This window comes from Pelobates fuscus, chromosome 3 (assembly GCF_036172605.1).
Source record: "Pelobates fuscus isolate aPelFus1 chromosome 3, aPelFus1.pri, whole genome shotgun sequence".
In the NCBI taxonomy this organism is placed as follows: Eukaryota; Metazoa; Chordata; class Amphibia; order Anura; family Pelobatidae; genus Pelobates; species Pelobates fuscus.
In genome coordinates, this window is record NC_086319.1 from 256,929,226 (window position 1) to 256,945,406 (window position 16,181).

Sequence of the window (16,181 nt, forward strand, 5' to 3'; positions counted from 1 at the left end):
ACACACACACACACACACACCACCCCCCCCCCCGATAAAGTTGCTGTGTGACCTATTAATGACCTCACTGTCGTGAATTGTTGGTAGACTATGACGTAGCCATCATCCCATTCATAAAAGCAAATACTATAAAGCTCCCTGTTGCAACTGTAGTAACCATTATATGTGTATAAAAAAACAAAACTGTGCTAGCATCAGCACCAAAAGTGTCTGAACATGTAGAGCAGGAAAAAAGATTCACGTGTAACATAAAGGTAAGAGAAAGGGGAAATAAATACAAGTAACGTGCCTCACACAAAAAAATAAATATATATATATGTTATGGTACTTTTTGAAAGTAAACCAAAATGTTCAAAGTCTATCTGTTCCTGTCCAAATCAATAAAATTAAATTGCGTATATACGCTGAAGTAATTAAGTCTGACACACGAGGTTCAGGTTAAAATAACTTCGAGAAAGTTTATTGGCAAGTGAAGTAAAAGCGGGCGCGCAGGCCCTTTTAAGAGGCATTTTGCGTCATCATTGATTATTAGAATATCAGCAAATAAACATCATCAATTGGATTAATTGTTAAGTGACGGGGTTAGTGTCTTACCTATTGGTTCGTAAAATTAAGAGGTTAGTCCCGTGCCCACCCATCAGAGGTGGGATTATTCTGGACACGGGTGGGGGACAAGGGGGTCCTAAGCGTCATTTTACACGGTCAATGATATCAGGCTTTATGTCCAGGTGCAAGGTCTCTTATGAATAGAACATTTCATTACTACTGTGTTCTGTGGCCTTCAAACTGTACTATCTTACAAGCTCTAAGGAGTAGCCAGCAAGTCTTAAGGAGTAGCCAGCACCTCCTGGTACTTGTCCTTGAAGGAAACACGGTCTTTGTCTACTGTATTAATTGGGTTGAGAAGTTCAGTCACGTAATGTAGTTTTAAAATGAACAAGTTAAGTCATGAGGACAAAATGGAGGATTGAAGAAGTCAGGTTAGGAGGACAAAATGGAGGACGAAGTCACAGTATAAAGTTAAAATGGAGTTAGTACAATAATTCAATACAAGTACAATAAAGATTTTTAATAATTCCACATCAGTCCCCCCTATGAAATGTTAGATTCTAAGAGATAAAACTTTATTATATTAGTATCAGAAGACGTGTTAACCCAAAGGCACAGAAACCCCGTGGCCGCTAGCTAGGTGTTAATGCAAAGTGCAAGGCTGTCCCTAGATCTGACCCTAATAGGCTAACCATCCGTCAGTATGGCTCTCGAACGCTTCACACCCAAGGGTATCCCATGGCAGCTAACCCACCACTTCTCCACATGGGGCCTTTACCATTCACTGACAGATGCTGTCCCTGAGCTAGTCCCTTCCTAGAATTCCTGCACTTTATCAACAAAAGGGAATGTTTGCAGCGGCAGACAGGGTGAGTTGATGTCTTGGAATTCTTGGTCATCAACTTCGAGATGGGTCAAAGTGGGTGCTGCTTGGTCAACAGTCTTCATGAGGGATTTTCTCAGACATGGGAGGACACAACAAAAGAGAAGAGCAAAAATAAAAAGAAAAATTAGTATAGCCATACCAATCTGTATTAAAGCCTTTTGCCATCCTGTCATCCAACCAAACCATCTTTCCCAGGGATCTTTTATCCCAGAATTCCTTTTTAACTCTTCAGACAGGTCATTTAATTTTTCTATAGCTAGTGTGACTTTACCATTAGGGCCTGTGTTTTCTGGGATGTAGGTACAACATGTCATAGTGTCGGGCAAAATCTTACAAACCCCTCCTTTTTCGGCTAAGATCATATCTAGGGCCATTCTATTCTGGAAAGTCATTTGGGATGTGGCCTGCAACTGTTCGGCCAACCCTTGGAGGGCGTCTCTGGTGTAATTGACAAAACGCTGTTGATTATAATAAATGTAATTTATCCAATTTAGATTCTTGTTTGCGGTAACTATGGTAAAAATTGATTCAAATCCTGCAGCAACTTCATCCCTAGCTTTAAACTCATTGGGCACCCCCCTGGGCACTCCAATGGCATCAATATATACATGAGGATCAAAACTTCCTTTCACTGGGGCGTCACGTTTAACCTTAGTGTGGCTGAACTCATGGGTGTTGAGGTGTGTGTCAGAAATAATATGTATAGGCATAATGGCCTTAGTCAAAGTACACTCTCCCCACCATTCTGTGTCCATTCTGGATCTTAGCTGTAAATCCCCACACAACCAATAAATGTCCCCTAGTGACCTAGTGTGATGTTGTAGCAAACGTACAGGGACAGTTCTGTATGTAGAACAATAGCCTTTGGAAAAGTTACCTACAAATTTACCAATACCATCGTACATGGCATAGCAAGTGTAATTACCTTTATATACAGTAATACCATCAGGGGGTTTGACGTCTTTGGCTAGAAGAGGATACTCCTTTGTCCATGCAATACATATGGACCTGTTAAAATTATAGTGATAGGCAAAAAGGCTTAAAACACATTCTTCTATATCTACGGGTAGGATTAAAGGTACGGTACCCAGGTGAGGCCGGGCACCTCCACACACATAACATGCGGTTCTATTATGCTTATTAGCATTATATTTCATCCATTCTAACCATAAATTTACATCATTAAAACCTGTTTCAGCGGCCATGGTATCTTCAAAAGTGGGGTTAGCAATGGCCATCATGTCCTGAAAGGTCTGGATATGGGGTTTTAATGGGTTAGGGACCATATGGGTGGCCCCTTGCCACTCAGAAGAGTTGCACATATCTTTGAGGTAGAAATGCCCTAATTTCTGGTAGGAACCCCTTTTCCAGTACATTCCCATCACATACTGGTCTGCATCTGTTGGGCTTGGGTGCTCAATGTTAAGGATTAATTTCATTGGTGTGCTCCCCCCAGGCTTTCTCAAAGTCATTCTCTGGAGAAGCGATCTACCACGATCATCTACTTTAGCTATGGCACTTTTTGGTTTGTAACCCCAGGCAGGCCCGGCATTCCACCCCGCCGCCCCCCAATGGTCACAATTGTGCCCCCATTGCTTGTCAACTACACAAACATATGGGTCTTTCGAATGAGGGATATCTCTATAGATGCTCTGGATTTGTGGTGTGGGAAATGGGCATTCTACAATATCACAGTAGTCAAAGGTATAAGTAGCCACCTGGGTGCATGATGAATTATACCAGAAGGTGTACCCACTAATGTCTTTGGTAATGGCTACTTGCTGGGCCTTCATAAGGCTAATTAAGGGGAAGATGTACCAGAGATACATGTTTGTGCGATATTCGCCTCCTCTGGGGCAGGAGATTTCTTGCAGTGGGAAGCGTGGATCCAATTTGGCCTACCGGCCAATTTGACGGAGGTTGCGGTAATCAGGAGAACTTGGAATGGACCGTCAAATCTCGGTTCTAGGGTATTTTTCCGCACAAACTTCTTAACCAGGACCCAATCTCCGGGGAGTAGGTTATGGGAACCTGTATCCAATTCGGGATCTGGAATTGAAGAGAAAACTTGGGCATGTATTTTGTTTAGGACATTTGCAAGTTCAGTTACATAGTCTACTAAAACATCTGATTGGAGTTGCAACTGCTGCGGATAATAACAACCTAGTCTGGGTGCTGTCCCAAATAGAACCTCATATGGGGACAGTGAATGCTTCCCTCTAGGTGTGTGCCTAACACTGAATAGAGCTATTGGTAGGCTTTCTGGCCAGGGCATCTTTGTTTCTTGTGACATTTTTAACATTCTGGTTTTTAGAGTGCCATTCATGCGCTCCACTTTACCACTACTTTGTGGGTGGTAAGGGGTATGGAAGGCTAGAGTCACCCCTAGAGCAGTCCAAATTTCTTTAGTCACAGTTGCTGTAAAGGCTGGGCCTTGATCACTCTCAATGACTTCTGGGAGTCCGAATCTGCATACAATATCTGTAATTAGGCGCTTTGCGGTTGTCTTTGCAGTGATATTGGCCACTGGGTAGGCTTCTGGCCAGCCTGAGAACATGTCCACTATTACTAGTGCATATTCATGGGGCCCACTCTTGGGCATTTGGATGTGGTCAATTTGAATTCGTTGGAAGGGGTACATGGGCTTTGCCAGGTTCTTTGCAGGCACCTTGACTGGTCTTCCCGGGTTGCATTTTGCACAAATAACACAGGCTTTGCAGAAGTTGCTTATCAATGTTGTGATTCCGGGTGCTTCATAATACTTCTGTATGAGGGCGGCCATCAGTTCTTTTGACAGGTGTGCAGGCCCATGTGCCCATTGGACCACTGCTGGGTATAAATTTCTGGGAAGACAAAATTTGAAGTTGTTGTAATATATTCCGTCCTTTTGGACAGCTCCTTTCTTTTTCCATTTCTGGATTTCCTCAGGGGTGACTGCAGCTTGTTGTTCTTGTAAGATTCGCAAATCAGTAGGAAGAGTTTGCAAAGCAAAAATAGGGACTTCTTCTTCTTCTTCTTCTTCTTGTCCGGACACTTCTTCATCCACTTCCTGCAGATCCCTGGCCGCTAACTTAGCAGCTTGATCAGCCAAATGGTTGCCCTTTGCTTCATCTGTATCCAATTTCCCATGGGCCTTAACTTTCAAAACGGCCACTTCTTTGGGGAGTAGGAGGGCATCCATTAGCTCCTTGATTGCAGTGCTGTGTTTGACTGGTGTACCGGCGGTGGTAAGAAATCCTCTAGTCTTCCAAATTAGGCCGAAGTCATGTGCCACACCCAGAGCATATCTTGAATCTGTATAGATGTTGGCACGTTTTCCTTCGGAAATTTTGCATGCTGAAGTCAGAGCCTGTAATTCAGCTTCTTGCGCAGACATTGCTGGCGGTAAGGATGATGATTTAATTACTTCATCTGTTGTGGTTACGGCATATCCTGTGTGATATGTTCCTCCTTCATCGGCATATCTCGATCCGTCCACAAACAGGGTAAAATCCGGATCTGGTAATGGGTTCTCATGCACAGTTGGTAAGTGCACTGTTTCCATTTTCATCTGTTCAAAACAGTCATGAGGTGTTTCTGGGTCATAATCATTCTTTATGACCAGATCATGGAATTCCTTTTCCAGGAAATGGCGTGGCCATGCTTCTAGAAGGTCAGTTGTTGGGTATTTGACAATACCATTTTCCTGTAGCTGTTCTTCGTTCATGGTGGCCCATAGTTTTGCCATGGGCCCAAGATCATTCCATGACCTTGTCTTCAACTTGGTAACAGGAATATGTGGGATAGCAGTATCCCAATGACGGTAAAGGTAGTTAAGTTGTTGAGGTAGCTGGATCAAGACCATGCTATTGCCTTCAGAGTCACAATAGAAGTCTTGTGCAGTGAGCTTTACATCGGTCCGGTGGTAAAGCTCATCTTCATAGCAAGGTTCAGGAGTAATGTTCGGTTTGTACCACATGGTGCAGAAGGCGTGATCTGGGCCTTCACAGAGAGGTTTTTCGCCTTCATAAAATGTCAAATGTGGATGCATGACTTTCTTGATACATCCACAGAGCAGGTGAATGTAGGTTTCATCCGTGATAAATCCATAATAGATACCCCCCTCAGGGAGTGGAAGAAGAGTGGACGGATTAAGCACTTGACATCTTTGTATGGAAATGTTGTCAGGCAAAAGAAGATGACACTGTAAGCGCAGATGTCTGGCTGGAGACACGTGCTTGAGCTGGACTTGGTTGATGATGGCAGAAATGTCGTGAGGGGCCAAAACAACCAGAGGGTGGCCAAGGACCAGGTCTGAGGTTCTTTCTATGAGTTCTCTCGCAGCAAAAACAGCCCTGAGACAGGAAGGAGTCCCTCTGGCCACAATGTCCAGTTGACATGAGAAATATCCAATAGGCCTCTGGCGGCCTCTTGAGTCATTAGTTTGGGTGAGGACTCCTGTAGCATGGCCTTGTCTTTCAGAGACGAATAATTTGAAAGGTTTGGAGTAGTCAGGTAGGCCCAAGGCAGGAGCTGAAGCAATGGCACGTTTTAAAGCATCGAAATTGTCCAGGGCGTCATTGGTCAGACAAAACGGGTCAGACTTAAGAGCGTCATAGAGAGGTTGCATAAGCAGAGAGGCTTCTGGGATCCATGCTCTGCAGTAGGAAATGAGGCCTAGGAAGGCATGAAGAGACTTTGAAGTCCTCGGAGGTGGAATGTCCAGAACAGCTCTTACCCGGTCCCGAGTAAGATGTCTGGTACCTTGAGATAGGCAATGTCCAAGGAAGATCACTGAAGATTGACAGAATTGTAGCTTGATGAGTGAAGCTTTGCATCCCTGTTCTGCCAAATAGGAAAGAAGACTGATTGAACACCTTTCAGTAGTGGGAATATCATCTCCACACAGCAGTAGATCATCCACATACTGAAGTAGGACAACTTCTGGGTGCTCAGCTTGCCATGGGTCAAGGATGGTGCCCATGGCCTTAGCAAATTGACTTGGAGAATTTTGTGCCCCTTGGGGCATGACAGTCCAGGTATACTGTTGCATTTCATGAGTGAAAGCAAACAGGTATTGACAGGATGGGTCCAGTGGGACACTGAAAAAGGCATTGGCCAGGTCAATAACTGTGAAGAATTTTGCAGATGGTGGGACTCCGGAGAGCAGAGTATGAGGATTTGGTACAAGAGGGGTGTCCAGGACGGTAGCTTCATTAACAGCACGGAGATCCTGAACCATCCTGTACTTCTCTGGCTCACCCTTTGGAGTTTTCTTTTTCACAGGAAATAACGGGGTGTTGCATTCAGATTTACATTTGACAAGGGCACCCTTCCCCAAGAGTGCCTTGATGTGGACAGAAATTGCAGCAGACTGTGCTGGTTTTAATGGATATTGTGGTTTTCTTGGTAACTTAGCTCCTGAAATAAGCTTTACCACCACAGGGGGAACATTTAGGTGACCTATGTCCTCTGGGCCTGAGGACCATAACTTAGCGGGCACCTGTGTTTTTAATTCCTCTGGGAAATTGGACCTTAATTCTGCTGCCTCCTCACGGGGCTTTTCTATATGCAGCATCAGAGGCAAAGAGCATAGGGCTGAAGTGTCTGATACAGACAGAGGTGTAAACATTTCTACCTGCCCATCCGGGGTAAAGGTGATGGATGCTTGCAGGCGTGAGAGAACATCAGCACCTAACAGGTTAATGGGGCATGTGGAGGATACTACAAAGCGAGCAAGCAGGCTAGAGCCAACTCGTAGTGGAGTTGTTAAAGGGCTACGTCTTGGCTGGCCATCCACTCCAACACAAGAGACATCAATACTGGACAGGAAGGATGGGTCTGGCAGGTCTTGTTCTCGTAGAACACTACGGGCTGCACCTGTGTCAACTAGAAATGTAGTAGGATGGTCTTCAATGGGCAAAGTCACTGTGGCAAGTGGCCCTCCCTTATCCCCTGTAGACGCTGCCATTACAGGGATTACAGACACAGGCTTGCCAGTTTCCTAATCATCTGGTTCTTCAATAATTGGAATCTTTTTCTCGGTCTTGGGGCCTGGGGCAGATTTAGAGAACTTTCTGGGTGCCCCAGGTTCCTTTTTAGGTTCCGGACAATCACTTCTGTAGTGTCCCTGAGCCCCACAATTAAAACAAGTTACATCCTCTAGCTTGGCACCCTTGGTGCCAGAGGTGATGGGGGTAGCGCGGGCCACCATGAGTGGAGCTGGATTGGGTCTTCTTGGGGTCTGAACAGATTCCAGACCTCTAGCAACTAAAAGCAGGGTATCCAAGGGAACAACCTTGTATTCAGGACGTGCAGCAATGATTCCCTTGCGTATAGAGTCTTTAACACCTTGGACAAACGCACCTGACAGCATTTGTGAATGAATCTTGTCAGTAAGATCAAACCCCAAATCTGTGAACATTTGATACAGCCTTGCATGAAACCTTTCCACTGATTCTCCTTTATCTTGAATAACATCAGTAAGGCCAGCAGCCTGATCCGCAAGTTTGTCCTTAGCCCATTCTCTTAATTGGGTGCAAAAAGTTACTCCGGAGGGGTAATCAACGTCACTGCCGAGCAGATCCGTACTGAGGTGTCGGGCCATGCTTGGCCAATATGCATCCCCTGCTTTTATAGCACAAATGCTCAGTAGATCACGCCATGCTGCGGAATAAGTCTTTTGAATTTGAACTATCCCTCGGTAGAAGGGCATAGGCTGTTTTTCTGGGTCAGGGAGTGATTTCATTAGAGCACTAGCTTGAGTGGGATTGAAAGCAACATATTTAGGAGGGGCCTGTTCTCCCCGACCCTTGTGGCCAAAGGGGTCATCGATAGAACGATGAGTTGGGGCTCCCGCGGCAAGCTCCGATGAGACATGGGACACCCTGTCCATCTCGTCATCATCGAATTCTATGATATTGGCTCTTTTGCGTGGTGCAGGGCCTGAATGAGGTGAAAGGATCGGTGGTTGGGAACGAGCCCCAGATGCAGGGGTGGCTAGCGAGTCATAACCTGGGGATAGGTAGTCACCGGGAATTACCGGCATCAGGGCCGAACTGGGGGCCGCCATATTGGTGGCCGGAGAAGGTACTACATTAGGGTTAAGGGAAGAAGTGGCGGCCATGTTGGAAGAGGGCACATCCGGGGCAGACTGTGCCGGACTGGGCATGACCGGAACCTGGGGCGTGGCTTGGGGAGTGGGGAGTGGATATCCGGGATAGGGCAGGGCCATGGGATATGGGAAGGGGTAGGGCCAGGCTGGGGAGGGGAAGGAGGTGGGGTATTGAGCTGGGGTGGAGATGGGAGGGAACGGAGAGGGATTGGTAGGGGTGGGTGTAGAGGGAGGAGCCGGGGCAAGGGCGGAGGAGGTGGTTAGTTGGGTGGAAGAAGAGAGGAGGGGGTCATGAACAGAGAGAGAGTGTAGGGCAGGAATGGCAGATGAAATGTTAGGGGAAGGTATAGCAGGTAGCGTAGGGATGGATGAGGATGATGGGAATGTTAAAGATGGGGCAGGGGAAAAGAAAGATCCATCAGAATTCAGGACCGGGCAGACAGGGGAGGTGATGGGATGGGTATTGGGAGTGGGGAACATAGTCAGCTGGCTATCACTAATTGCTGACTGAACCTTGGGGATAGACATTCCCTGGGCGCCGGTTTTGGGCGCTGGCTGAGGATAGACCCCAGCAACACAATTATTATGATACACAAACAATTTCACACCTTTGTGATTTATCTCTTCCTCAACCCAACCTTCTAGCTGAATAGCCTTCGCTACTCTATACCATGCTTCAGCAGTCTTTAATAAACCATTATCTGTAAGTTTGCCTTTCTTTTCTGTCAGTAACCTACGCCAACTTTCTGGTTGCAATCTTCCACATGTCGGTACAGCAATTCTACATACTTTTGCAATCTTTTCAACACCTTTAACCATTTCCTCACCCTCTCTGTCTTCGACTAAATCACATGCTAACCAGCCCTTACTGGGCTTGCTTAAATCCTGTCCCATAATCCCTTTACCCCTATACCAGCGTCCTAGATATAGGGAGAGAGAAGGAAAACTGAACAAGAACGTCTACAATGCTCGACTGCCACCCGAGAATCGTGGGACTTTCTCAGGTGCGTCTTCCCAAAACGTAGACTAGTCACTGAATCCGCCTACCCGGGGTGGTAGACACGGATTGGAGCGAGGTGAGAAGTGTGTGACCAATCACTTCTCTTTCAAGAGAAATGGGAGTGGATAGTATAATAATATAGGAAGTTTAGAAAAGATGAAAGGCAAGGAAAAATCCTTAGAGACAGACACAGGAGTTCATGAGACTCCTAATAAAACAGACAAGACAACAATACAATTGAAATACAGTGCATGCATTACAGTTCAAATAAAATCAACAATAATCCCTTTCCTTCTACATGTGCTTACTCCAAAGTCACCTTTCTCAACCTCGTAGTGTCCCCGCTCGGAGAACGACTTTCATAAGTCTCACTACCAGCGGCCAAGGATAACAGCTAACACCGGTCCGAAATCCTTTCCAGCCTCCCTCTACTCTGCAGTCCACAAGAATGTGGCCACGTCTATCCTCACTCCCGTAGTGCCCCTATAAAACCCACTTATAAGTCTCACTACCACGTGATGCGAAAAACAAGCAATACCTGCCTGAATTCCCCCAGGAAACAAAGTCCCCTGCCACAAGGCTAAGTCTCCTACCACGATTAAATAATCAGTGGACCTTCAGCTCAACTAGAGCCGAAGGGTCCGGGTCAGGACGTCCCCAACTCAACTAGAGCTGGATGGTCCGGGTCAGGACGTCCCCAACTCAACTAGAGCTGGATAGTCCGAACGCGTACAGTGAAGCTAGCTAGGCTATCAAAGTGACACAAACTTGGATCACAGGAAACTATGATTCTACACAGATCCCACAGTTCCACAAACTTCTTTTTCCTTACAGCCACAGCCACGAGGCTCCTAAAAGAAGTAAACAGGCAAAGAAGACCCCCCAGGAACACATCCACGGGTCAACCCCTCTTTTTCCTTACAACCACAGCACCGTGGTTCCTAAAAGAGGTAAAACAGGCAACAGAAGACCCCCCAGGAACACATCCACGGGTCAACCCCCCTTTATCCCAAAAAGGGGTAAAATACAAACAGACAGACACACAGAAGACCCAGGCAAGTCCCCTCAGGTCCACCCCCCTTTATCCCAAAAAGGGGAAAACAAGCAAGACAGAACCCCAGGCAAGTCCCCTGCAGGTCCACCCCCCCTTTATCTCAAAATGGGGAAACAGGCAAACAATTCAAACACAATTCAAACACACCCAGGCAACAGATAGACTAAAATGCAGGTAAACAAGTGAGTAACGAGACACCGGGCAAGATATTACCTGTCTTTGATGTCCTCCCGGGAAGCAGTCACAGACACGTGGACGGGTCAATCAAAGGGGCCGGAACGTACCGGTGGCTCTGCAGAAGTCTCTACCGTGTATCTGGAGGTGATCAATCTCCCTTCCTTCCCCCTGGATTCCTCCGTCCACCCTTGTCTTCCTTAGGACGGCTCACCGGCCGGACATAGCCCGATGCCCCACGTTGGGCGCCAAGTTGTTATGGTACTTTTTGAAAGTAAACCAAAATGTTCAAAGTCTATCTGTTCCTGTCCAAATCAATAAAATTAAATTGCGTATATACGCTGAAGTAATTAAGTCTGACACACGAGGTTCAGGTTAAAATAACTTCGAGAAAGTTTATTGGCAAGTGAAGTAAAAGCGGGCGCGCAGGCCCTTTTAAGAGGCATTTTGCGTCATCATTGATTATTAGAATATCAGCAAATAAACATCATCAATTGGATTAATTGTTAAGTGACGGGGTTAGTGTCTTACCTATTGGTTCGTAAAATTAAGAGGTTAGTCCCGTGCCCACCCATCAGAGGTGGGATTATTCTGGACACGGGTGGGGGACAAGGGGGTCCTAAGCGTCATTTTACACGGTCAATGATATCAGGCTTTATGTCCAGGTGCAAGGTCTCTTATGAATAGAACATTTCATTACTACTGTGTTCTGTGGCCTTCAAACTGTACTATCTTACAAGCTCTAAGGAGTAGCCAGCAAGTCTTAAGGAGTAGCCAGCACCTCCTGGTACTTGTCCTTGAAGGAAACACGGTCTTTGTCTACTGTATTAATTGGGTTGAGAAGTTCAGTCACGTAATGTAGTTTTAAAATGAACAAGTTAAGTCATGAGGACAAAATGGAGGATTGAAGAAGTCAGGTTAGGAGGACAAAATGGAGGACGAAGTCACAGTATAAAGTTAAAATGGAGTTAGTACAATAATTCAATACAAGTACAATAAAGATTTTTAATAATTCCACATCATATATATACATATATATATTCCCGAAAGAGTGCACTCAAAGGACTTTAATACATTTTCAAATAGATACTTTAATGAAGTATTATATTACAAGAAAAATACGTTGATCCGTATTTTTCTTGTAATATAATACTTCATTAAAGTATCTATTTAAAAATTTATTCAAGTCCTTTGAGTGCACTCTTTCGGGAATATATTGAGTGGCTGGAGCTGTTGCACCGAGGCATCTAACAAGACCGGTTAAATTGAGTGCGGGGCACTCGGATTTTATATATACATATACATACACACAGATATACATACATTGGTTTAATTTACTATGATGTACAGCCATATGTAATAATTATGTTGTTAACGTTGTGTGTTTTCAATAAGATAATCCTTGAGTAGAATATCTATGGATATAAAATATATGCAAGCTTATTTACTAAAGTGAGAATTGTCTGAAATTCAAAGTGAAATTCGAATTTAAGGTCAAAGTAGCCAAATTGGGGGGTGGGTGGTGAAAGCCAGCTATGCTTCCAGTTTGGTCACATTGACCTTAAATTTGAAATTCACTTTGCATTCACATCAATTCTCACTTTATTGTGTTACCCTGATGCAAATTAACTTACACTATTAGCAGCATATATAAAGTGAATTAAGCCACACATCAGCATTGTCTTCTCCTTCGGAAAAGACTGATAGCTACAGTCACATGCCAGTCTCATAATCAAATCTTATTTTGTGATTTTTTTTATTTGTGCTGTTTTAACCCCTTAAGGACCAACTTCTGGAATAGAAGGGAATCATGACATGTCACACATGTCATGTGTCTTTAAGGGGTTAAACATAATTAACATTTTCACTACTATAGTAAGGGCATTTTTTCTGCAGCAGTTGCTGTGTGGATGTGTTTTTTGTCTGATTTTTGTTTTACTGTAATCGTGTCATAACTGCTGTTCTCTCTTGATAGGTGGAATACCTGTACTCACTAGTGTACCAAGCTTTGGATTTTATTTCTAATAAAAAGTAGGTGCTTCCTTAGGAACCATGAATAATAGGCGCAATAAGATCACTGACTAAACCATGGAGCTTTTAGCAGGTGCATTCTGGGCCTGGTGTGGAATGATTTAGTTCATATCACAAAATGAATGCATGATTCTATACATGGCTAATTTTTATTTGGTGATTTACATGTGTAGTGGCAGTGCATATACTGACTTACATTTTAAATTCAAGGCTGTGTCCTTAGGTGTGTGGTACAAGCAAGCAAGCAGCAATACTGGCTGACTAAGGTTTAGAGAATTCTACAGGCAGGATGTAGCCCATTTGTGCTTGCTTCCATCTCGCCACAAATTTAACCACCTGTAGGACTGCGAGTTGACAGTGCTCAGTGTGGAGCTTTACCTTATTTTATTCAGCCTTAATAGTTAAACTCTTCATGTCTAAAAAGAAGTGGGGGTTCGATATTATGTCATGGTTTTCAGTGACAGAACTGCTGTTGATTGCACAGGGTTTAGATAGCAAGCTTTAGATGGAAGGCAAAGCTTCACAATGAGTATTAACAGCTGGACCAAACTGCAGGCTCTATGGTAGGTTTGGTTGGGGGCAAGCAGATGGGTATAGATAGCTGGAGAGGAGTGGGCTGGTAAAAGACAAGGGCAGATAGGAAGATAACCAAGTAGGAGATTGATGGACACTTACTCTAACCAGATAACGTACACTAAATTGTTAATAGGTTAGGAGTGTTAGTGGTCTGGGTGCAGTGTCCCTATTGCACTTAGTGATGCAATGTTAAACATTGCAGTTCCAGAGAAACTGCAATGTTTACATTACAACATCAAGTCTGCCTCCGGTGGCTGTTTTCCAGACAGCCACTGGAGGCACTTCCTGCATCCAAATGGACCTTTGGTCCGGTATCTGATGCTGGACGTCTTCACGCTCTGCATGAGGACATCTAGTGTCAGATTTTTCCCCATAGGAAAGCATTGATTCAGTGCTTATAGACGGGGAGGTCTAATGCGCGCGCGTGGCCTTTGCGAGGAGCCGCGACCCAGTGCTGAGGGACATCAGCGCTGGGTAAAGTAAGTAAAGGGTATTAGCCCAAAGTTTGGTATTACTGCTGCCCCCTAGCTTCCTTTTTCTTTGCACTGCAGTGTGAGAAAAGTTTAGCCGGCAGCTGGTGAGAGACTGAGAATGCCAACTGAAATTCTCAGCCTATCACTGCATAAATGGTAGAAATAGTACCCATATCACTCCTTGGAACAGCCCTATTTGCATAGTGTATATTAAAGGAAAAGTCTTAATGTATCTTTAAAATTTTTTTTTTTTTTTATTACTTGTGTCATTTACCCAACTATTTGTTGACAATGTATACTTAATATAAATTATTTTTATAATTTTTTTGACAAATCTTTATTTTTTTTTTAAAACAAAAGCGCTAATTACTAAGTACACCATATATGTGATGTGTGTATTTATTAATCTATATTTATATGTGTGTATTTGTAGCAAGTGCAATGCATATTACCTGCACAAATTAGCTGTGGTATGGGACTGTGAAGAGGGGATGATGGATGAGGTTCATGTTGCTAAATTTATCTGATCTGTTTGACTCTGTAAATCCACTTGTGGAACACGGGTGAGTTGTGATTTCTCCAGCATGAGTGTGCGGATGACTTTGCAGCCTTAAAGGAACACTATAGTGTTAGGAATACAAATATGTATTCCTAACGTTATAGAGCCCTAGTCACCTAAACGGTGACTAGGGCCCCTTCCGCGGCGAATAAATGGTTAATTAACCCTTTATTTGCTTACCTTAATCCAGCATCGGGCTCCCTCGGCACTGGTGACCTCTCCTCCTCCATCGACGTCAGCTCCCAAGTGGAGCTGAATGCGCATGCGCGGCCAGAGGCGAGCGCACATTCAAAACCGCCCATAGTAAAGCATTACTAAATGCTTTCCCATGGGGATCTTTTTTGACGCTGGAGGTCCATGAGGTCAAATAAGTGTGACTTCTGGTGCGCAAGGAAGACAGTTGTTTGTAACAAGCCATTTTTTTAAATTATTGTTTTGAACTCTTTTCTCTCAGGAAGGACCAGCAGCCGACATCTGTAGGAGCGGATGGTGTTGACAATGATGCAACGTTTGCAAATCGTAGGGATGAAGAGGAAGTAAGAAATATTTGCATTGATCAACTTGACTTAAAGTAACACTCCAAACCTCATATCCATTACAAAGTTCTGTTGTGGTGGTAATGCCAGGAGTGTGGCTTTTGTGAGGTTTTTGTTTTGTTATGAAAGTGAATCCTTGCACTACTTTTTTTTATTTATTTTTTTCTTCTCTTGTAGTTTCTTAGTCTTGATGATATAAATACAAAGAAATCCAACGTGGACATGAAAAGAGATCAGATCCCAAATGTAGGACCTCTTTTATATCTCATTGTTTAGTGCTTGAATTCAAATTATAACATGTATAATCTGTACGTGCCATCACTGCTTTTAGCCTTAGTGCATATTTGTGTCTGGGTGGGTCTGGACGCATTTCAGGAGCTATTTTACCATTGTAGTACATTTCACATTTTATGTTGATCTCTATTTGTGTATGTTCCTTGCTCTGAAATTATACATGTAGTTAGACATACCCTATCTCTAAGTGTGTCCCCACTAATTCTTGTGTCTATAGGTGGTTTATTTTCGAGGCCTTTTAGACTTTATGAATTAAATCTACATTTATTTATTGTGGACAAAAACTTGTCTGATTTTTTTTTTTTTTCCCCTCTCTAAAGTGTGTGAATATTGTCCCTTTAACTCCAATGGCATTGGTACCCCCTGAAGAGGTAGAGAAGAAAAGTAACCCGTTATGCAGGTGAGTCCTTTTCCTAAAATACCTAGTGTGGTACTATATTGTATTCTTGTATCACAAATTCCAGAAATTTCTAGTGCTTTCCATCTTGACGATCCATGTTTCCACTCATTCCTGTGTTTTGGCAATGTTTCTAATGTTTATGGTTTGCTCAAGCTATTGCATTTAACTAAACCCTAATAAACCCTAATAAACCCTTTCTCCTCTGTAGCCGCAAAGGAGAGGTCCTTGCAAGCAGGAAGGATTTCCGTATGAATACCTGTACTCCTCATGCAAGTGGAGCATTTATGTTGGAACTAGCCAGGATGTCCCCTACAAAGTTCTTGCACAGAGTTGAGCAAACAGAAGAGGTCGCACAGTGTCTAGGTATATACTGCACAAAAAAAAAAAAATCAGTGATAACGGACTGTAATTGTAGTACCATTGACTGCAGTTACCATGTTTCACATTTCCAGTTCTGCAGGAAGAACGGCAAGATCAGAATGAAAACATGGAGACAGAGAACATGGATTGTGCTGCTCCTGTAGTTGTCTTGAACTTCAGTGACGGTAAGAATAGC

General features: G+C 43.9%; 1 protein-coding gene across 3 annotated transcripts in view; it reads left to right on the forward strand.

Moving 5' to 3' along the window:
• The window catches only part of NCAPH2 (non-SMC condensin II complex subunit H2), a 52,006-nt gene that overhangs the window by 6,895 nt on the left and 28,930 nt on the right, over window positions 1–16,181 (forward strand). For all 3 annotated transcript variants that reach the window (XM_063445483.1, XM_063445482.1, XM_063445484.1), the window contains exons 4-9: window positions 12,732–12,787; window positions 14,850–14,931; window positions 15,109–15,177; window positions 15,546–15,625; window positions 15,834–15,988; window positions 16,078–16,170. In XM_063445483.1, coding sequence (XP_063301553.1) covers window positions 12,732–12,787; window positions 14,850–14,931; window positions 15,109–15,177; window positions 15,546–15,625; window positions 15,834–15,988; window positions 16,078–16,170 — 535 coding nt within the window. The remainder of the gene's footprint in view (window positions 1–12,731; window positions 12,788–14,849; window positions 14,932–15,108; window positions 15,178–15,545; window positions 15,626–15,833; window positions 15,989–16,077; window positions 16,171–16,181) is intronic.